The sequence below is a fragment of the Hyla sarda genome, unplaced genomic scaffold (assembly GCF_029499605.1).
Source record: "Hyla sarda isolate aHylSar1 unplaced genomic scaffold, aHylSar1.hap1 scaffold_741, whole genome shotgun sequence".
Taxonomy (NCBI): Eukaryota; Metazoa; Chordata; class Amphibia; order Anura; family Hylidae; genus Hyla; species Hyla sarda.
In genome coordinates, this window is record NW_026610764.1 from 4,822 (window position 1) to 28,781 (window position 23,960).

The 23,960-nt window shown below is 49.8% G+C and overlaps 1 protein-coding gene across 1 annotated transcript in view; it reads right to left on the reverse strand.

Annotated features, from left to right (window-relative positions):
* Positions 1–6,835: 6,835 nt before the first annotated feature.
* The window catches only part of LOC130345063 (protein kinase C alpha type), a gene marked incomplete at its 3' end in the record, with an annotated part of 139,606 nt that continues 122,481 nt past the window's right edge, over positions 6,836–23,960 (reverse strand). Inside the window, exons 8-12 of the mRNA XM_056554475.1 lie at positions 13,479–13,622; positions 13,123–13,296; positions 12,956–13,047; positions 7,050–7,112; positions 6,836–6,974 (exon numbers count right to left, since the gene is read on the reverse strand). Coding sequence (XP_056410450.1) covers positions 6,836–6,974; positions 7,050–7,112; positions 12,956–13,047; positions 13,123–13,296; positions 13,479–13,622 — 612 coding nt within the window. The remainder of the gene's footprint in view (positions 6,975–7,049; positions 7,113–12,955; positions 13,048–13,122; positions 13,297–13,478; positions 13,623–23,960) is intronic.

Here is a 23,960-nt window from a genome sequence, read left to right on the forward strand (position 1 = left end):
CCCTATATATACACAGTCTGTGCCCCCCTATATATACACAGTCTGTGCCCCCCCTATATATACACAGTCTGTGCCCCCCCTATATATACACAGTCTGTGCCCCCTCTATATATACACAGTCTGTGCCCCCTCTATATATATACACAGTCTGTGCCCCCCCTATATATACACAGTCTGTGCCCCCCCTATATATACACAGTCTGTGCCCCCCTATATATACACAGTCTGTGCCCCCCCTATATATACACAGTCTGTGCCCCCCCTATATATACACAGTCTGTGCCCCCCTATATATACACAGTCTGTGCCCCCCTCTATATATACAGTCTGTGCCCCCTCTATATACACACAGTCTGTGCCCCCCTCTATATATACAGTCTGTGCCCCCCCTATATATACACAGTCTGTGCCCCCCTCTATATATACAGTCTGTGCCCCCCCTATATATATACACAGTCTGTGCCCCCCTCTATATATACACAGTCTGTGCCCCCCTCTATATATACACAGTCTGCGCCCCCCTCTATATATACACATTCTGCGCCCCCCTCCTATATATACACAGTCTGTGCCCCCCCTATATATACACAGTCTGTGCCCCTCTATATATACACAGTCTGTGCCCCCCTCTATATATACACAGTATGTGCCCCCCCTATATATATACACAGTCTGTGCCCCCCTCTATATATATATATATATATATATATATATATATATATATATATAGTCTGTGCCCCCCTATATATACACAGTCTGTGCCCCCCTCTATATATATATATATATATAGTCTGTGCCCCCCTATATATACACAGTCTGTGCCCCCCTATATATACACAGTCTGTGCCCCCCCCCTATATATACACAGTCTGTGCCCCCTCTATATATACACAGTCTGTGCCCCCCCTATATATACACAGTCTGTGCCCCCCCTATATATACACAGTCTGTGCCCCCCCTATATATACACAGTCTGTGCCCCCCCCCTCTATATATACACAGTCTGTGCCCCCTCTATATATACACAGTCTGTGCCCCCCTCCTATATATACACAGTCTGTGCCCCCTCTATATATACACAGTCTGTGCCCCCCCTATATATACACAGTCTGTGCCCCCCCTATATATACACAGTCTGTGCCCCCCCTATATATACACAGTCTGTGCCCCCTATATATACAGTCTGTGCCCCCCTATATATACACAGTCTGTGCCCCCCCCTATATATACAGTCTGTGCCCCCCCTATATATACACAGTCTGTGCCCCCTCTATATATACACAGTCTGTACCCCCCCTATATATACACAGTCTGTGCCCCCCTCTATATATACACAGTCTGTGCCCCCCTATATATACACAGTCTGTGGCCCCCTCCTATATATACACAGTCTGTGCCCCCCCTATATATATATACAGTCTGTGCCCCCCATATATACACAGTCTGTGCCCCCCTCTATATATACACAGTCTGTGCCCCCCTATATATACACAGTCTGTGCCCCCCCTATATATACACAGTCTGTGCCCTTCCTATATATACACAGTCTGTGCCCCCCTCCTATATATACACAGTCTGTGCCCCCCCTATATATACACAGTCTGTGCCCCCCCTATATACACACAGTCTGTGCCCCCCCCTATATATACACAGTCTGTGCCCCCCCCTATATATACACAGTCTGTGCCCCCCTCTATATATACACAGTCTGTGCCCCCCTATATATACACAGTCTGTGGCCCCCCTATATATACACAGTCTGTGCCCCCCCTATATATACACAGTCTGTGCCCCCCCTATATATACACAGTCTGTGCCCCCCTATATATACACAGTCTGTGCCCCCCCTATATATACACAGTCTGTGCCCCCCCTATATATATATATATATATACAGTCTGTGCCCCCCTATATATACACAGTCTGTGCCCCCCCTATATATACACAGTCTGTGTCCCCCTCTATATATACACAGTCTGTGCCCCCCCCCTATATATACACAGTCTGTGTCCCCCTCTATATATACACAGTCTGTGCCCCCTCTATATATACACAGTCTGTGCCCCCCCTATATATACACAGTCTGTGCCCCCCCTATATATACACAGTCTGTGCCCCCCCTATATATACACAGTCTGTGCCCCCCCTATATATACACAGTCTGTGCCCCCCTATATATACACAGTCTGTGCCCCCCCTATATATACACAGTCTGTGCCCCCCCCTATATATATATACACAGTCTGTGCCCCCCCCTATATATACACAGTCTGTGCCCCCCCTATATATACACAGTCTGTGCCCCCCCTATATATATACACAGTCTGTGCCCCCCTATATATACACAGTCTGTGCCCCCCCTATATATATACACAGTCTGTGCCCCCCTCTATATATATATACACAGTCTGTGCCCCCTCTATATATACACAGTCTGTGCCCCCCTATATATACACAGTCTGTGCCCCCCTATATATACACAGTCTGTGCCCCCCCTATATATACACAGTCTGTGCCCCCCCCTATATATATACACAGTCTGTGCCCCCCCTATATATATACACAGTCTGTGCCCCCCCTCTATATATACACAGTCTGTGCCCCCCTATATATACACAGTCTGTGCCCCCCCTATATATATACACAGTCTGTGCCCCCCTCTATATATATATACACAGTCTGTGCCCCCCCTCTATATATATACACAGTCTGTGCCCCCCCCCCTATATATACACAGTCTGCGCCCCCCTCTATATACACACAGTCTGTGCCCCCCTATATATACACAGTCTGTGCCCCCCTCCTATATATACACAGTCTGTGCCCCCCCTATATATATACAGTCTGTGCCCCCCTATATATACACAGTCTGTGCCCCCCCCCTATATATACACAGTCTGTGCCCCCCTATATACACAGTCTGTGCCCCCCCTATATATACACAGTCTGTGCCCCCCTATATATACACAGTCTGTGCCCCCTCCTATATATACACAGTCTGTGCCCCCCCTATATATACACAGTCTGTGCCCCCCTCCTATATATACACAGTCTGTGCCCCCCTCTATATACACACAGTCTGTGCCCCCCCTATATACACACAGTCTGTGCCCCCCCTATATATACACAGTCTGTGCCCCCCCTATATATACACAGTCTGTGCCCCCCCCTATATATACACAGTCTGTGCCCCCCTCTATATATACACAGTCTGTGCCCCCCTATATATACACAGTCTGTGGCCCCCTCTATATATACACAGTCTGTGCCCCCCTATATATACACAGTCTGTGCCCCCCCTATATATACACAGTCTGTGCCCCCCCTATATATACACAGTCTGTGCCCCCCCTATATATACACAGTCTGTGCCCCCCTATATATACACAGTCTGTGCCCCCCCTATATATACACAGTCTGTGCCCCCCCTATATATACACAGTCTGTGTCCCCCTCTATATATACACAGTCTGTGCCCCCCCCCCTATATATACACAGTCTGTGCCCCCCTATATATACACCGTCTGTGTCCCTCTATATATACACAGTCTGTGCCCCCTCTATATATACACAGTCTGTGCCCCCCCTATATATACACAGTCTGTGCCCCCCCTATATATACACAGTCTGTGCCCCCCCTATATATATATATACACAGTCTGTGCCCCCCCTATATATACACAGTCTGTGCCCCCCCTATATATACACAGTCTGTGCCCCCCCTCTATATATACACAGTCTGTGCCCCCCTCTATATATACACAGTCTGTGCCCCCCTCTATATATACACAGTCTGTGCCCCCCTCTATATATACACAGTCTGTACCCCCCTATATATACACAGTCTGTACCCCCCTATATATACACAGTCTGTACCCCCCTCTATATATATACACAGTCTGTGCCCCCCTATATATACACAGTCTGTGCCCCCCCTATATATACACAGTCTGTACCCCCCTCTATATATATACACAGTCTGTGCCCCCCTCTATATATATACACAGTCTGTGCTCCCCCTATATATACACAGTCTGTGCCCCCCCCTATATATACAGTCTGTGCCCCCCCTATATATACACAGTCTGTGCCCCCCCCTATATATATATACACAGTCTGTGCCCCCCTATATATACACAGTCTGTGCCCCCCCCTATATATACACAGTCTGTGCCCCCCTCTATATATACACAGTCTGTGCCCCCCCTATATATACACAGTCTGTGCCCCCCTATATATACACAGTCTGTGCCCCCCCTATATATACACAGTCTGTGCCCCCCCTATATATACACAGTCTGCGCCCCCCTCTATATATACACAGTCTGTGCCCCCCCCCTATATATACACAGTCTGTACCCCCCTATATATACACAGTCTGTACCCCCCTCTATATATATACACAGTCTGTGCCCCCCTATATATACACAGTCTGTGCCCCCCTATATATACACAGTCTGTACCCCCCTCTATATATATACACAGTCTGTGCCCCCCTCTATATATATACACAGTCTGTGCTCCCCCTATATATACACAGTCTGTGCCCCCCCCTATATATACAGTCTGTGCCCCCCCTATATATACACAGTCTGTGCCCCCCCCTATATATATATACACAGTCTGTGCCCCCCTATATATACACAGTCTGTGCCCCCCCCTATATATACACAGTCTGTGCCCCCCCTATATATATATATATATATATATACACACAGTCTGTGCCCCCCCTATATATACACAGTCTGTGCCCCCCCCTATATATACACAGTCTGTGCCCCCCCCTTTATATACACAGTCTGTGCCCCCCTATATATATATATATATATATACACAGTCTGTGCCCCCCCTATATATACAGTCTGTGCCCCCCCTATATATACACAGTCTGTGCCCCCCTCTATATATACACAGTCTGTGCCCCCCTATATATACACAGTCTGTTCCCCCCCTATATATACACAGTCTGTGCCCCCCCCCCTTTATATACACAGTCTGTGCCCCCCTATATATATATATATATATATATACACAGTCTGTGCCCCCCCTATATATACACAGTCTGTGCCCCCCCTATATATACACAGTCTGTGCCCCCCTCTATATATACACAGTCTGTGCCCCCCTATATATACACAGTCTGTTCCCCCCCTATATATACACAGTCTGTGCCCCCCCCTATATATACACAGTCTGTTCCCCCCTATATATACAGTCTGTGCCCCCCTCTATATATATACACAGTCTGTGCCCCCCCCTATATATACACAGTCTGTGCCCCCCTCTATATATACACAGTCTGTGCCCCCCCCTATATATATACAGTCTGTGCCCCCCTCTATATATATACACAGTCTGTGCCCCCCTCTATATATATACACAGTCTGTGCCCCCCCTATATATACACAGTCTGTGCCCCCCCCTATATATACACAGTCTGTTCCCCCCTATATATACAGTCTGTGCCCCCCTCTATATATATATACACAGTCTGTGCCCCCCCCTATATATACACAGTCTGTTCCCCCCTATATACACAGTCTGTGCCCCCCTCTATATATATATATATACACAGTCTGTGCCCCCTCTATATATACACAGTCTGTGCCCCCCCTATATATACACAGTCTGTGCCCCCCTCTATATATACACAGTCTGTTCCCCCCTATATATACAGTCTGTGCCCCCCTCTATATATACATAGTCTGTGCCCCCCCTCGCTGTATACACAGTCTGTGCCCCTCCCTATATATACACAGTCTGTGCCCCCCCCTATATATACACAGTCTGTGCCCCCCTATATATACACAGTCTGTGCCCCCCCTATATATACACAGTCTGTGCCCCCCTCTATATATACACAGTCTGTGCCCCCCCCTCGCTGTATACACAGTCTGTGCCCCCCCCCTATATATACACAGTCTGTGCCCCCCCCTCGCTGTATACACAGTCTGTGCCCCCCCCTCGCTGTATACACAGTCTGTGCCCCCCCCTCGCTGTATACACAGTCTGTGCCCCCCCCTCGCTGTATACACAGTCTGTGCCCCCCCCTCGCTGTATACACAGTCTGTGCCCCCCCCTCGCTGTATACACAGTCTGTGCCCCCCCCTCGCTGTATACACAGTCTGTGCCCCCCCCCTCGCTGTATACACAGTCTGTGCCCCCCCCTCGCTGTATACACAGTCTGTGCCCCCCCCCTCGCTGTATACACAGTCTGTGCCCCCCCCCCTCTCGCTGTATACATAGTCTGTGCCCCCCCCTCTCGCTGTATACATAGTCTGTGCCCCCCCCCTCGCTGTATACACAGTCTGTGCCCCCCCCTCGCTGTATACACAGTCTGTGCCCCCCCTCGCTGTATACACAGTCTGTGCACCCCCCCTCGCTGTATACACAGTCTGTGCCCCCCCCCCTCGCTGTATACACAGTCTGTGCCCCCCCCTCGCTGTATACACAGTCTGTGCCCCCCCTCGCTGTATACACAGTCTGTGCACCCCCCCTCGCTGTATACACAGTCTGTGCCCCCCCCCTCGCTGTATACACAGTCTGTGCCCCCCCCTCGCTGTATACACAGTCTGTGCCCCCCCCCTCGCTGTATACACAGTCTGTGCACCCCCCCTCGCTGTATACACAGTCTGTGCCCCCCCCTCGCTGTATACACAGTCTGTGCCCCCCCTCGCTGTATACACAGTCTGTGCCCCCCCTCGCTGTATACACAGTCTGTGCCCCCCCCCTTGCTGTATACACAGTCTGTGCCCCCCCCCCTTGCTGTATACACAGTCTGTGGCCCCACAGTTTCAGCACACTCTCCTGACATACTCTGTGCTGCTGTGGTTACCTCGGGGGCGATATAGTCGGGGGTCCCGCAGAAGGTCCGGGTGGTGACCCCGTCCACCATATGCTCCTTGCACATCCCGAAGTCGGCGATCTTTATGTGGCCCTCAGAGTCCAGCATGACGTTGTCCAGCTTCAGGTCCCTGTGGAGAGGAGCGAGGAGCATTAGGGGGTCCAGAGGCTGTACCTCCCCGGGGGGCCTGCAGGGGCGCTCTCACCTGTATACGATTCCCTTCTTGTGCAGGAAGAACAAACCGACCGAGATCTCAGCCGCATAGAACCTGGCGGAGAGAGGTCACATGATAATCACCCTGCACAGCTGATCTCCCCCCCCCCAACCCCACACACGGTTATTTCTCTGTGAATGTCACATGACCCAGGGCGGTTGAACTTCAGGTCACATGTTAAAAAAAAAAAAAAAAAAAATTATAAAATAAAAATGAGGGAGCGTCAGCAAGAGACGCTATGACCACTAATCATGGACGTGACTGTCTGGGTTACTGATTAGATACAGCAGTGTGTACCGCGCCACTTCCTGACGAGTGTTCTGCGCTTCCCTCTAAATCCAAGGAAACGCTCTGACGTCATGGACCATCATTAACTGTTACAGTGCCGTTCTGTGGGATGAGGGGGGAGGAGCCACCTGCGCAGGATGAGGAGGAGGTCCTAGGACAGAGAGGAGCCGGCCCCCGCAGGGTACGGAGGGAGAAGGAGGTGCTAGGACAGAGATGAGCCACCCCCCGCAGGGTACAGAGGGAGAAGGAGGTGCTAGGACAGAGAAGAGCCGGCCCCCGCAGGTTACAGAGGGAAAAGGAGGTGCTGGGACAGAGAGGAGCCGGCCCCCGCAGGGTACAGAGGGAAAAGGAGGTGCTGGGACAGAGAGGAGCCGGCCCCCGCACGGTACAGAGGGAAAAGGAGGTGCTGGGACAGAGAGGAGCCGGCCCCCGCACGGTACAGAGGGAGAAGGAGGTGCTAGGACAGAGAGGAGCCGGCCCCCGCAGGTTACAGAGGGAAAAGGAGGTGCTGGGACAGAGAGGAGCCGGCCCCCGCAGGGTACGGATGGAGAAGGAGGTGCTAGGACAGAGAGGAGCTGGGATGAGCAGTGTGAGGAGGTGCTAGGACAGAGATGAGCCGGCCCCCGCAGGGTACAGAGGGAGAAGGAGGTGCTAGGACATAGAGGAGCCGGCCCCCGCAGGTTACAGAGGGAAAAGGAGGTGCTGGGACAGAGAGGAGCCGGCCCCCGCAGGGTACAGAGGGAAAAGGAGGTGCTGGGACAGAGAGGAGCCGGCCCCCGCAGGGTACAGAGGGAGAAGGAGGTGCTAGGACAGAGGAGCTGGGATGAGCAGTGTGAGGAGGGAGAAGGAGGTGCTAGGACAGAGAGGAGCCAGCCCCGCAGGGTACAGAGGGAGGAGGTGCTAGGACAGAGAGGAGCCGGCCCCCGCAGGGCACGGAGGAAGAAGGAGGTGCTAGGACAGAGAGGAGCCAGCCCCCGCAGGGTACAGAGGGAGAAGGAGGTCTCAGGACAGAGACGAGTCGGCCCCGCAGGGTACAGAGGTAGAAGGAAGTCTCAGGACAGACTGGAGCTGGCCCCCGCAGGGTACAGAGGGAGAAGGAGGTGCTAGGACAGAGAGGAGCCGGCCCCCACAGGATACAGAGGGAGAAGGAGGTGCTAGGACAGAGAGGAGCTGGCCCCCACAGGGTACAGAGGGAGAAGGAGGTCTCAGGACAGAGAGGAGCTGGCCCCCACAGGGTACAGAGGAAGAAGGAGGTCTCAGGACAGAGAGGAGCCGGCCCCGCAGGGTACAGAGGGAGAAGGAAGTCTCAGGACAGAGAGGAGCCGGTCCCCGCAGGGTACAGAGAGAGAAGGAGGTGCTAGGACAGAGAGGAGCAGGCCCCGCAGGGTACAGAGGAAGAAGGAGGTCTCAGGACAGAGAGGAGCCGCCCCGCAGGGTACAGAGGGAGAAGGAGGTCTCAGGACAGAGAGGAGCCGCCCCGCAGGGTACAGAGGGAGAAGGAGGTCTCAGGACAGAGAGGAGCCGCCCCGCAGGGTACAGAGGGAGAAGGAGGTCTCAGGACAGAGAGGAGCCGGCCCCCGCAGGGTACAGAGGGAGAAGGAGGTGCTAGGACAGAGAGAAGCTGGCCCCCGCAGGGTACAGAGGGAGAAGGAGGTGCTAGGACAGAGAGGAGCCGGCCCCCGCAGGGTTCAGAGGGAGAAGGAGGTGCTAGGACAGAGAGGAGCTGGGATGAGCAGTGTGAGGAGGGAGAAGGAGGTGCTAGGACAGAGAGGAGCTGGGATGAGCAGTGTGAGGAGGGAGAAGGAGGTGCTAGGACAGAGAGGAGCCGGCCCCGCAGGGTACAGAGAGAGAAGGAGGTGCTAGGACAGAGAGGAGCCGGCCCCCGCAGGGTACAGAGGGAGAAGGAGGTGCTAGGACAGAGAGGAGCTGGGATGAGCAGTGTGAGGAGGTAGAAGGAGGTGCTAGGACAGAGAGGAGCCAGCCCCCGCAGGGTACGGAGGGAGAAGGAGGTGCTAGGACAGAGAGGAGCCAGCCCCCGCAGGGTACGGAGGGAGAAGGAGGTGCTAGGACAGAGAGGAGCCAGCCCCCGCAGGGTACAGAGGGAGAAGGAGGTCTCAGGACAGAGAGGAGCCGGCCCCACAGGGTACAGAGGGAGAAGGAAGTCTCAGGACAGACTGGAGCCGGCCCCCACAGGGTACAGAGGGAGAAGGAGGTCTCAGGACACAGAGGAGCCGGCCCCCCCACAGGATACAGAGGGAGAAGGAGGTGCTAGGACAGAGAGGAGCCGGCCCCCGCAGGTTACAGAGGGAAAAGGAGGTGCTGGGACAGAGAGGAGCCGGCCCCCGCAGGGTACGGATGGAGAAGGAGGTGCTAGGACAGAGAGGAGCTGGGATGAGCAGTGTGAGGAGGTGCTAGGACAGAGATGAGCCGGCCCCCGCAGGGTACAGAGGGAGAAGGAGGTGCTAGGAAAGAGAGGAGCCGGCCCCCGCAGGTTACAGAGGGAAAAGGAGGTGCTGGGACAGAGAGGAGCCGGCCCCCGCAGGGTACAGAGGGGAAAGGAGGTGCTGGGACAGAGAGGAGCCGGCCCCCGCAGGGTACAGAGGGAGAAGGAGGTGCTAGGACAGAGGAGCTGGGATGAGCAGTGTGAGGAGGGAGAAGGAGGTGCTAGGACAGAGAGGAGCCAGCCCCGCAGGGTACAGAGGGAGGAGGTGCTAGGACAGAGAGGAGCCGGCCCCCGCAGGGCACGGAGGAAGAAGGAGGTGCTAGGACAGAGAGGAGCCAGCCCCCGCAGGGTACAGAGGGAGAAGGAGGTCTCAGGACAGAGACGAGTCGGCCCCGCAGGGTACAGAGGGAGAAGGAAGTCTCATGACAGACTGGAGCTGGCCCCCGCAGGGTACAGAGGGAGAAGGAGGTGCTAGGACAGAGAGGAGCCGGCCCCCACAGGATACAGAGGGAGAAGGAGGTGCTAGGACAGAGAGGAGCTGGCCCCCACAGGGTACAGAGGGAGAAGGAGGTCTCAGGACAGAGAGGAGCTGGCCCCCGCAGGGTACAGAGGAAGAAGGAGGTCTCAGGACAGAGAGGAGCCGGCCCCGCAGGGTACAGAGGGAGAAGGAAGTCTCAGGACAGAGAGGAGCCGGTCCCCCGCAGGGTACAGAGAGAGAAGGAGGTGCTAGGACAGAGAGGAGCAGGCCCCGCAGGGTACAGAGGAAGAAGGAGGTCTCAGGACAGAGAGGAGCCGCCCCGCAGGGTACAGAGGAAGAAGGAGGTCTCAGGACAGAGAGGAGCCGCCCCGCAGGGTACAGAGGGAGAAGGAGGTCTCAGGACAGAGAGGAGCCGGCCCCCGCAGGGTACAGAGGAAGAAGGAGGTCTCAGGACAGAGAGGAGCTGGGATGAGCAGTGTGAGGAGGGAGAAGGAGGTGCTAGGACAGAGAGGAGCTGGGATGAGCAGTGTGAGGAGGGAGAAGGAGGTGCTAGGACAGAGAGGAGCCGGCCCCGCAGGGTACAGAGAGAGAAGGAGGTGCTAGGACAGAGAGGAGCCGGCCCCCGCAGGGTACAGAGGGAGAAGGAGGTGCTAGGACAGAGAGGAGCTGGGATGAGCAGTGTGAGGAGGTAGAAGGAGGTGCTAGGACAGAGAGGAGCCAGCCCCCGCAGGGTACGGAGGGAGAAGGAGGTGCTAGGACAGAGAGGAGCCAGCCCCCGCAGGGTACGGAGGGAGAAGGAGGTGCTAGGACAGAGAGGAGCCAGCCCCCGCAGGGTACAGAGGGAGAAGGAGGTCTCAGGACAGAGAGGAGCCGGCCCCACAGGGTACAGAGGGAGAAGGAAGTCTCAGGACAGACTGGAGCCGGCCCCCACAGGGTACAGAGGGAGAAGGAGGTCTCAGGACACAGAGGAGCCGGCCCCCACAGGATACAGAGGGAGAAGGAGGTGCTAGGACAGAGAGGAGCCGGCCCCCGCAGGTTACAGAGGGAAAAGGAGGTGCTGGGACAGAGAGGAGCCGGCCCCCGCAGGGTACGGATGGAGAAGGAGGTGCTAGGACAGAGAGGAGCTGGGATGAGCAGTGTGAGGAGGTGCTAGGACAGAGATGAGCCGGCCCCCGCAGGGTACAGAGGGAGAAGGAGGTGCTAGGACAGAGAGGAGCCGGCCCCCGCAGGTTACAGAGGGAAAAGGAGGTGCTAGGACAGAGAGGAGCCGACCCCGCAGGGTACTGAGGAAGAAGGAGGTCTCAGGACAGAGAGGAGCCGGCCCCGCAGGGTACAGAGGGAGAAGGAGGTGCTAGGACAGAGAGGAGCCGGCCGCTACAGGGTACAGAGGGAGAAGGAGGTGCTAGGACAGAGAGGAGCCGGCCGCTACAGGGTACAGAGGGAGAAGGAGGTGCTAGGACAGAGAGGAGCCGGCCCCGCAGGGTACAGAGAGAGAAGGAGGTGCTAGGACAGAGAGGAGCTGGCCCCCGCAGGGTACAGAGAGAGAAGGAGGTGCTAGGACAGAGAGGAGCTGGCCCCCGCAGGGTACAGAGAGAGAAGGAGGTGCTAGGACAGAGAGGAGCTGGCCCCCGCAGGGTACAGAGAGAGAAGGAGGTGCTAGGACAGAGAGGAGCTGGCCCCCGCAGGGTACAGAGGGAGAAGGAGGTGCTAGGACAGAGAGGAGCCGGCCCCCGCAGGGTACAGAGGGAGAAGGAGGTGCTAGGACAGAGAGGAGCCGGTCGCTACAGGGTACAGAGGGAGAAGGAGGTGCTAGGACAGAGAGGAGCCGGCCCCGCAGGGTACAGAGAGAGAAGGAGGTGCTAGGACAGAGAGGAGCTGGCCCCCGCAGGGTACAGAGGGAGAAGGAGGTGCTAGGACAGAGAGGAGCCAGCCCCCGCAGGGTACAGAGAGAGAAGGAGGTGCTAGGACAGAGAGGAGCTGGGATGAGCAGTGTGAGGAGGGAGAAGGAGGTCTCAGGACAGAGAGGAGCCGGCCCCGCAGGGTACAGAGGGAGAAGGAGGTGCTAGGACAGAGAGGAGCCGGCCCCGCAGGGTACAGAGGAAGAAGGAGGTCTCAGGACAGAGAGGAGCCGACCCTGCAGGGTACTGAGGAAGAAGGAGGTCTCAGGACAGAGAGGAGCCGGCCCCGCAGGGTACAGAGGGAGAAGGAGGTGCTAGGACAGAGAGGAGCCGGCCCCCGCAGGGTACAGAGGGAGAAGGAGGTGCTAGGACAGAGAGGAGCCGGCCGCTACAGGGTACAGAGGGAGAAGGAGGTGCTAGGACAGAGAGGAGCCGGCCCCGCAGGGTACAGAGAGAGAAGGAGGTGCTAGGACAGAGAGGAGCTGGCCCCCGCAGGGTACAGAGGGAGAAGGAGGTGCTAGGACAGAGAGGAGCCGGCCCCCGCAGGGTACAGAGAGAGAAGGAGGTGCTAGGACAGAGAGGAGCTGGGATGAGCAGTGTGAGGAGGGAGAAGGAGGTCTCAGGACAGAGAGGAGCCTGCCCCCGAAGGGTACAGAGGGAGAAGGAGGTGCTAGGACAGAGAGGAGCTGGGATGAGCAGTGTGAGGAGGGAGAAGGAGGTGCTAGGACAGAGGAGCTGGATGAGCAGTGAGAGGAGGGAGAAGCTAGCCCAGCCGGGCCCTTGCACTTACACAGCCTGAGGCTCCTTGAATTTCCCCACTTGCTGGATGTGATACATCAAGTCGCCTCCGTTCACGTATTCCATGACAAAGTAAAGACGGTCCTAGGACATAGAGGGGACAATGTCTCTGAGGTCCCTGGTGCCTTCCCCTGCAGTCATTCTGCCCTGTCTCCTTACCACTGTCTGGAAGCAGGAGTGCAGCTGAGTCAGGAAGGGCGGCTTGTCCTGGAGGGCCAGCACCCTCTTCTCCACCATGGTGCACTCCACATCATCGTCCTGGATCACCACGTCCTTCTTCAGGATCTTCACCGCGTACAGCTCATCCGATCCCTTCCTCTCCGCCAACATCACCTGGAAGGATCGGGGGAGGTCAGCACAGCTCCGCCCCCTGCTGCCCAAATGCTCCACCCCCTGCTGCCCAAACACTTCCACACTTCTAAACCCCTAATTTGGACAGACAACCCCCTTGATGAACATTACATATCCCAAGCAACTCCCCCACCATCCTAACCCCCGCCCCCGAGGAGCCACACCTTTCCAAAACTTCCTTTTCCCAGCACCATGAGGAAGGTGAAGTCTGTGAGCTTGACGCTGTCGATGTTGTTGGAGGGGACGTAGGGTCTGCGCTCCTGTGCGGGCCCGATCACCTTGTTACCTGCGGGGCCCAGCTTGGCTTTCTGCAAGAATAAAATATAGAGACAAAGCGTCAGAGGGAGCGGCGCCATCTATGGCGGTCCTTACACAGCACACCACCCCGGGCCCCTGATGACCATGCACTGTGGCCCCATGCAGTTTATCACTGACCTTATTTCCCATAATTCCCTATATACTAGACTTCAGATCCACCATCTTATCAGGTTTGGTGTTGGCGATGGTGAAGGGGTTAACTGCGGCGGGAGGAAATCCCTCATTATATGGAGAAGTAGGGCAGAGTGGGACGGGGGCGCCACACTGATGGGTACTTAATGCTGAATCCTGCCCCTGGGAGATGCCAGCGGCTGAACTGCGACAGGAGTAATAACTGAGGATGAGATAATTACAACAACACTAGCTCCGCCTCCTGCATTAGAGGACGCGGTAATAATGGCCCCGCCGCCGCTATGTGTGGGGGATGGTTAACCCCTTCAATCCCTGGATGTAGAAGCACCTGGTGGCCAAATAGGGGAATATTCAGCCTTCTGCCCCCTAGTGGAACAGTCAGTGCTGGCTGGTATCTGCTTTCTGTCAGTGAACGGTAACATCTGTGTCTGATCAGATCCTGCTCTCACAGCTGAGGCTTTGTTACAATTGTATCCTCTGTAGACTCCAGACTGATACACTGTAACGAACGCTAGTATTATAATGTTACACTGCTCACAGCTGAGGCTTTGTTACAATTGTATCCTCTGTAGACTCCAGACTGATACACTGTAACGAACGCTAGTATTATAATGTTACACTGCTCACAGCTGAGGCTTTGTTACAATTGTATCCTCTGTAGACTCCAGACTGATACACTGTAACGAATGCTAGTATTATAATGTTACACTGCTCACAGCTGAGGCTTTGTTACAATTGTATCCTCTGTAGACTCCAGACTGATACACTGCTCACAGCTGAGGCTTTGTTACAATTGTATCCTCTGTAGACTCCAGACTGATACACTGTAACGAACGCTAGTATTATAATGTTACACTGCTCACAGCTGAGGCTTTGTTACAATTGTATCCTCTGTAGACTCCAGACTGATACACTGTAACGAATGCTAGTATTATAATGTTACACTGCTCACAGCTGAGGCTTTGTTACAATTGTATCCTCTGTAGACTCCAGACTGATACACTGTAACGAATGCTAGTATTATAATGTTACACTGCTCACAGCTGAGGCTTTGTTACAATTGTATCCTCTGTAGACTCCAGACTGATACACTGTAATGAACGCTAGTATTATAATGTTACACTGCTCACAGCTGAGGATTTGTTACAATTGTATCCTCTGTAGACTCCAGACTGATACACTGTAACGAACGCTAGTATTATAATGTTACACTGCTCACAGCTGAGGATTTGTTACAATTGTATCCTCTGTAGACTCCAGACTGATACACTGTAACGAACGCTAGTATTATAATGTTACACTGCTCACAGCTGAGGCTTTGTTACAATTGTATCCTCTGTAGACTCCAGACTGATACACTGTAATGAACGCTAGTATTATAATGTTACACTGCTCACAGCTGAGGATTTGTTACAATTGTATCCTCTGTAGACTCCAGACTGATACACTGTAACGAACGCTAGTATTATAATGTTACACTGCTCACAGCTGAGGCTTTGTTACAATTGTATCCTCTGTAGACTCCAGACTGATACACTGTAACAAATGCTAGTATTATAATGTTACACTGCTCACAGCTGAGGCTTTGTTACAATTGTATCCTCTGTAGACTCCAGACTGATACACTGCTCACAGCTGAGGCTTTGTTACAATTGTATCCTCTGTAGACTCCAGACTGATACACTGTAACGAACGCTAGTATTATAATGTTACACTGCTCACAGCTGAGGCTTTGTTACAATTGTATCCTCTGTAGACTCCAGACTGATACACTGTAACAAATGCTAGTATTATAATGTTACACTGCTCACAGCTGAGGATTTGTTACAATTGTATCCTCTGTAGACTCCAGACTGATACACTGCTCACAGCTGAGGCTTTGTTACAATTGTATCCTCTGTAGACTCCAGACTGATACACTGTAACGAACGCTAGTATTATAATGTTACACTGCTCACAGCTGAGGCTTTGTTACAATTGTATCCTCTGTAGACTCCAGACTGATACACTGCTCACAGCTGAGGCTTTGTTACAATTGTATCCTCTGTAGACTCCAGTCTGATACACTGCTCACAGCTGAGGCTTTGTTACAATTGTATCCTCTGTAGACTCCAGACTGATACACTGTAACGAACGCTAGTATTATAATGTTACACTGCTCACAGCTGAGGCTTTGTTACAATTGTATCCTCTGTAGACTCCAGACTGATACACTGTAACAAATGCTAGTATTATAATGTTACACTGCTCACAGCTGAGGATTTGTTACAATTGTATCCTCTGTAGACTCCAGACTGATACACTGCTCACAGCTGAGGCTTTGTTACAATTGTATCCTCTGTAGACTCCAGACTGATACACTGTAACGAACGCTAGTATTATAATGTTACACTGCTCACAGCTGAGGCTTTGTTACAATTGTATCCTCTGTAGACTCAAGAAGGATAGAGGTTTCCTGCACTGATACACTGTAACAAACACCAGTATTATAACACCACACTGCTCACAGCAACCGGTTATAGGTAAGACATGCAAACCATCTTACTTCCATGGCTACGGACGCACCTGAGCCGCCGCCGGACTTTTGCCCTGTAACCATAGGGAGAGAATCTTCATATTAGCCCTATGGGCGCAACTTAAAGGAGAACTCTACCAGCGCAACACACCTCCCCTGTACCCTCATCATGGTTCAGTGCAGTACAAAATCCCAGCCCCTCCCCCGCTATAAGTCTACATACATCTATAAGGGGGTCCGCACCGCATGAAGACCACTGGTGACACTGCAGGATCAATACACAAAGTCGTCTGAAGGCGCAAAACGCATTTATTGTGCTGATATGTTAACAGAACAAGGGCTCTAGCAATGATAATAAAGGGGGCGGCCGCAGGATAATCACCTGAAATCCATAATCTGGTGTCTACTGCCCCCAGGTGATCAAAACTGAAAACTGCAACATGTGGACTAGTGTCATCATAAAGTATGTGTAAATAGTGTATGATACCACACTGTATATGTATGAGGAGGTGTATGATACCACACTGCATATGTATGAGGAGGTGTATGATATCACACTGCATATGTATGAGGAGGTGTATGATACCACACTGTACATGTATGAGGAGGTGTATGATACCACACTGTATATTTATGAGGAGGTGAATGATACCACACTGTATATGTATGAGGAGGTGTATGATACTACACTGCATATGTATGAGGAGGTGTATGATACTACACTGCATATGTATGAGGCGGTGTATGATACCACACTGCATATGTATGAGGAGGTGTATGATATCACACTGTATATGTATGAGGAGGTGTATGATATCACACTGTATATGTATGAGGAGGTGTATGATACCACACTGTATATGTATGAGGAGGTGTATGATACCACACTGTATATGTATGAGGAGGTGTATGATACCACACTGCATATGTATGAGGAGGTGTATGATACCACACTGCATATGTATGAGGAGGTGTATGATACTACACTGCATATGTATGAGGAGGTGTATGATACCACACTGTATATGTATGAGGAGGTGTATGATACCACACTGTATATGTATGAGGAGGTGTATGATACCACACTGTATATGTATGAGGAGGTGTATGATATCACACTGTATATGTATGAGGAGGAGAATGATATCACACTGTATATGTATGAGGAGGTGTATGATACCACACTGCATATGTATGAGGAGGTGTATGATATCACACTGTATATGTATGAGGAGGTGTATGATATCACACTGTATATGTATGAGGAGGTGTATGATGCCACACTGTATATGTATGAGGAGGTGTATGATGCCACACTGTATATGTATGAGGAGGTGTATGATACCACACTGTATATGTATGAGGAGGTGTATGATACCACACTGTATATGTATGAGGAGGTGTATGATACCACACTGTATATGTATGAGGAGGTGTATGATACCACACTGTATATGTATGAGGAGGTGTATGATACCACACTGTATATGTATGAGGAGGTGTATGATACCACACTGTATATGTATGAGGAGGTGTATGATACCACACTGTATATGTATGAGGAGGTGTATGATACCACACTGCATATGTATGAGGAGGTGTATGATACCACACTGCATATGTATGAGGAGGTGTATGAGATCACACTGCACATGTATGAGGAGGTGTATGATACCACACTGTACATGTATGAGGAGGTGTATGATACCACACTGTATATGTATGAGGAGGTGTATGATACCACACTGCATATGTATGAGGAGGTGTATGATACCACACTGCATATGTATGAGGAGGTGTATGAGATCACACTGCACATGTATGAGGAGGTGTATGATACCACACTGCATATGTATGAGGAGGTGTATGAGATCACACTGCATATGTATGAGGAGGTGTATGATACCACACTGTATATGTATGAGGAGTAGAATGATACTACACTGTATATGTATGAGGAGGTGTATGATACCACACTGTATATGTATGAGGAGGTGTATGATACCACACTGTATATGTATGAGGAGGTGTATGATACCACACTGTATATGTATGAGGAGGTGTATGATACCACACTGTATATGTATGAGGAGGTGTATGATATCACACTGTATATGTATGAGGAGGTGTATGATATCACACTGTATATGTATGAGGAGGTGTATGATATCACACTGTATATGTATGAGGAGGTGTATGATACCACACTGTATATGTATGAGGAGGTGTATGATACCACACTGTATATGTATGAGGAGGTGTATGATACCACACTGTATATGTATGAGGAGGTGTATGATACCACACTGTATATGTATGAGGAGGTGTATGATACCACACTGTATATGTATGAGGAGGTGTATGATACCACACTGTATATGTATGAGGAGGTGTATGATACTACACTGTATATGTATGAGGAGGTGTATGATACTACACTGTATATGTATGAGGAGGTGTATGATACCACACTGTATATGTATGAGGAGGTGTATGATACCACACTGTATATGTATGAGGAGGTGTATGATACCACACTGCATATGTATGAGGAGGTGTATGATACCACACTGCATATGTATGAGGAGGTGTATGAGATCACACTGCATATGTATGAGGAGGTGTATGATACCACACTGTACATGTATGAGGAGGTGTATGATACCACACTGTATATGTATGAGGAGGTGTATGATACCACACTGTATATTTATGAGGAGGTGAATGATACCACACTGTATATGTATGAGGAGGTGTATGATACTACACTGCATATGTATGAGGAGGTGTATGATACTACACTGTATATGTATGAGGCGGTGTATGATACCACACTGCATATGTATGAGGAGGTGTATGATATCACACTGTATATGTATGAGGAGGTGTATGATATCACACTGTATATGTATGAGGAGGTGTATGATACCACACTGTATATGTATGAGGAGGTGTATGATACCACACTGTATATGTATGAGGAGGTGTATGATACCACACTGTATATGTATGAGGAGGTGTATGATACCACACTGTATATGTATGAGGAGGTGTATGATACCACACTGTATATGTATGAGGAGGTGTATGATACCACACTGTATATGTATGAGGAGGTGTATGATACCACACTGTATATGTATGAGGAGGTGTATGATACCACACTGCATATGTATGAGGAGGTGTATGATACCACACTGCATATGTATGAGGAGGTGTATGAGATCACACTGCATATGTATGAGGAGGTGTATGATACCACACTGTATATGTATGAGGAGTAGAATGATACTACACTGTATATGTATGAGGAGGTGTATGATACCACACTGTATATGTATGAGGAGGTGTATGATACCACACTGTATATGTATGAGGAGGTGTATGATACCACACTGTATATGTATGAGGAGGTGTATGATACCACACTGTATATGTATGAGGAGGTGTATGATACCACACTGTATATGTATGAGGAGGTGTATGATATCACACTGTATATGTATGAGGAGGTGTATGATACCACACTGTATATGTATGAGGAGGTGTATGATACCACACTGTATATGTATGAGGAGGTGTATGATACCACACTGTATATGTATGAGGACGTGTATGATACCACACTGTATATGTATGAGGAGGTGTATGATACCACACTGTATATGTATGAGGAGGTGTATGATACCACACTGTATATGTATGAGGAGGTGTATGATACCACACTGTATATGTATGAGGAGGTGTATGATACTACACTGTATATGTATGAGGAGGTGTATGATATCACACTGTATATGTATGAGGAGGTGTATGATATCACACTGTATATGTATGAGGAGGTGTATGATACCACACTGTATATGTATGAGGAGGTGAATGATATCACACTGTATATGTATGAGGAGGTGTATGATATCACACTGTATATGTATGAGGAGGTGTATGATACCACACTGCATATGTATGAGGAGGTGTATGATACCACACTGCATATGTATGAGGAGGAGAATGATACCACACTGCATATGTATGAGGAGGTGTATGATACCACACTGCATATGTATGAGGAGGTGTATGATACCACACTGTATATGTATGAGGAGGTGTATGATACCACACTGTATATGTATGAGGAGGTGTATGATACCACACTGCATATGTATGAGGAGGTGTATGATACCACACTGTATATGTATGAGGAGGTGTATGATATCACACTGTATATGTATGAGGAGGTGTATGATATCACACTGTATATGTATGAGGAGGTGTATGATATCACACTGTATATGTATGAGGAGGTGTATGATATCACACTGTATATGTATGAGGAGGTGTATGATACCACACTGTATATGTATGAGGAGGTGTATGATACCACACTGTATATGTATGAGGAGGTGTCTGATACCACACTGTATATGTATGAGGAGGTGTATGATACCACACTGTATATGTATGAGGAGGTGTATGATACCACACTGTATATGTATGAGGAGGTGTCTGATACCACACTGTATATGTATGAGGAGGTGTATGATACCACACTGTATATGTATGAGGAGGTGTATGATACCACACTGTATATGTATGAGGAGGTGTATGATACCACACTGTATATGTATGAGGAGGTGTATGATACCACACTGTATATGTATGAGGAGGTGTATGATATCACACTGTATATGTATGAGGAGGTGTATGATATCACACTGTATATGTATGAGGAGGTGTATGATATCACACTGTATATGTATGAGGAGGTGTATGATATCACACTGTATATGTATGAGGAGGTGTATGATACCACACTGTATATGTATGAGGAGGTGTATGATACCACACTGTATATGTATGAGGAGGTGTATGATATCACACTGTATATGTATGAGGAGGTGTATGATATCACACTGTATATGTATGAGGAGGTGTATGATACCACACTGTATATGTATGAGGAGGTGTATGATACCACACTGTATATGTATGAGGAGGTGTATGATATCACACTGTATATGTATGAGGAGGTGTATGATATCACACTGTATATGTATGAGGAGTAGAATGATACCACACTGTATATGTATGAGGAGGTGTATGATACCACACTGTATATGTATGAGGAGGTGTATGATATCACACTGTATATGTATGAGGAGGTGTATGATATCACACTGTATATGTATGAGGAGGTGTATGATATCACACTGTATATGTATGAGGAGGTGTATGATATCACACTGTATATGTATGAGGAGGTGTATGATACCACACTGTATATGTATGAGGAGGTGTATGATATCACACTGTATATGTATGAGGAGTAGAATGATACTACACTGTATATGTATGAGGAGGTGTATGATACCACACTGTATATGTATGAGGAGGTGTATGATACCACACTGTATATGTATGAGGAGGTGTATGATACCACACTGTATATGTATGAGGAGGTGTATGATACCACACTGTATATGTATGAGGAGGTGTATGATACCACACTGTATATGTATGAGGAGTAGAATGATACCACACTGTATATGTATGAGGAGGTGTATGATACCACACTGTATATGTATGAGGAGGTGTATGATATCACACTGTATATGTATGAGGAGGTGTATGATATCACACTGTATATGTATGAGGAGGTGTATGATATCACACTGTATATGTATGAGGAGGTGTATGATATCACACTGTATATGTATGAGGAGGTGTATGATACCACACTGTATATGTATGAGGAGGTGTATGATATCACACTGTATATGTATGAGGAGGTGTATGATACCACACTGTATATGTATGAGGAGGTGTATGATATCACACTGTATATGTATGAGGAGTAGAATGATACTACACTGTATATGTATAAGGCAGTGATTTGTAAAGCGCCACCTGCAGGTTACATATGTTCATGTCATATCCTGGGCACAGTTCACATGGTGCATACCCTCATGCTCATACACGCAGTGCGATGCATTCATGCCGCACACAGAGCCCTGACCAGGATCATCTCAGGGGAGATCCGGCGGCATGGGGTCTCCATATATACTCAGGAGAGTATATATGCCGGTGTATGTATCATGGCGGAAACTGATACATAACATTGGCGGAGTTATCAGATGTGGAAGAATAAAGAATAGAAGGTGGGATAAGCAGTGATGCCCCTCCCCAGGGGCAAAACAAAACAACTGCCCCTCAGCAATGACAGCGAGGAACAGAGGAAGAAATCACTAATACCATCTGTAGGCAGGCAGGTCAAAGGTCAACTAACAGTAGTAGAAAGTATTTCAGGAGAGGAGTGTGCTGATCATGTGGAGGTCACAGGGTGAGAGTTATATAGTGGAGGAGCAGGGTCCACAGCAGTACAGAGTATTTCAGGAGAGGGTTGTGCTGATCATGTGGAGGTCACAGGGTGAGAGTTATATAGTGGAGGAGCAGGGTCCACAGCAGTACAGAGTATACAGGAGAGGAGTGTACTGATCATGTGGAGGTCACAGGGTGAGAGTTATATAGTGGAGGAGCAGGGTCCACAGCAGTACAGAGTATTTCAGGAGAGGAGTGTGCTGATCATGTGGAGGTCACAGGGTGAGAGTTATATAGTGGAGGAGCAGGGTCCACAGCAGTACAGAGTATTTCAGGAGAGGAGTGTACTGATCATGTGGAGGTCACAGGAGTGAGAGTTATATAGTGGAGGAGCAGGGTCCACAGCAGTACAGAGTATTTCAGGAGAGGAATGTGCTGATCATGTGGAGGTCACAGGGTGAGAGTTATATAGTGGAGGAGCAGGGTCCACAGCAGTACAGAGTATTTCAGGAGAGGAGTGTACTGATCATGTGGAGGTCACAGGGTGAAAGTTATATAGTGGAGGAGCAGGGTCCACAGCAGTACAGAGTATTTCAGGAGAGGAGTGTGCTGATCATGTGGAGGTCACAGGGTGAGGGTTATATAGTGGAGGAGCAGGGTCCACAGCAGTACAGAGTATTTCAGGAGAGGAGTGTGCTGATCATGTGGAGGTCACAGGGTGAGAGTTATATAGTGGAGGAGCAGGGTCCACAGCAGTACAGAATATTTCAGGAGAGGAGTGTACTGATCTTGTGGAGGTCACAGGGTGAGAGTTATATAGTGGAGGAGCAGGGTCCACAGCAGTACAGAGTATTTCAGGAGAGGAATGTGCTGATCATGTGGAGGTCACAGGGTGAGAGTTATATAGTGGAGGAGCAGGGTCCACAGCAGTACAGAGTATTTCAGGAGAGGAGTATTATTAACCCTATACACATGCCTGCATACAGATGGCCTCTTATCGGTGGGGTTATGGTGCATACTTTTTTATATCATAATGAACCTTCAATCACAGTGACAGGAAGCACTACAAGTACAAGAAACACTGTGTGCGGGATCAGTGTGAGGATCGGGGCTACCTTTAAGAAGTGGATATATTTTATATGACAGCCCTGGAAAACAGAAAAAACTGCATGGTTAGTCAGCGACAAACAGACGGCCATCAGCCAAACACAAACAGGCATATCCTGGAAAGGGCTCCCCCCCCTAGAGATCATGTGACTACTACTGATAGATGAGTTGGGGACACACCAGATGTATACCACCCACCACTACACCAGTGCCATCTAGTGATCAATACTATACTACCCTCTATATCACTACACCA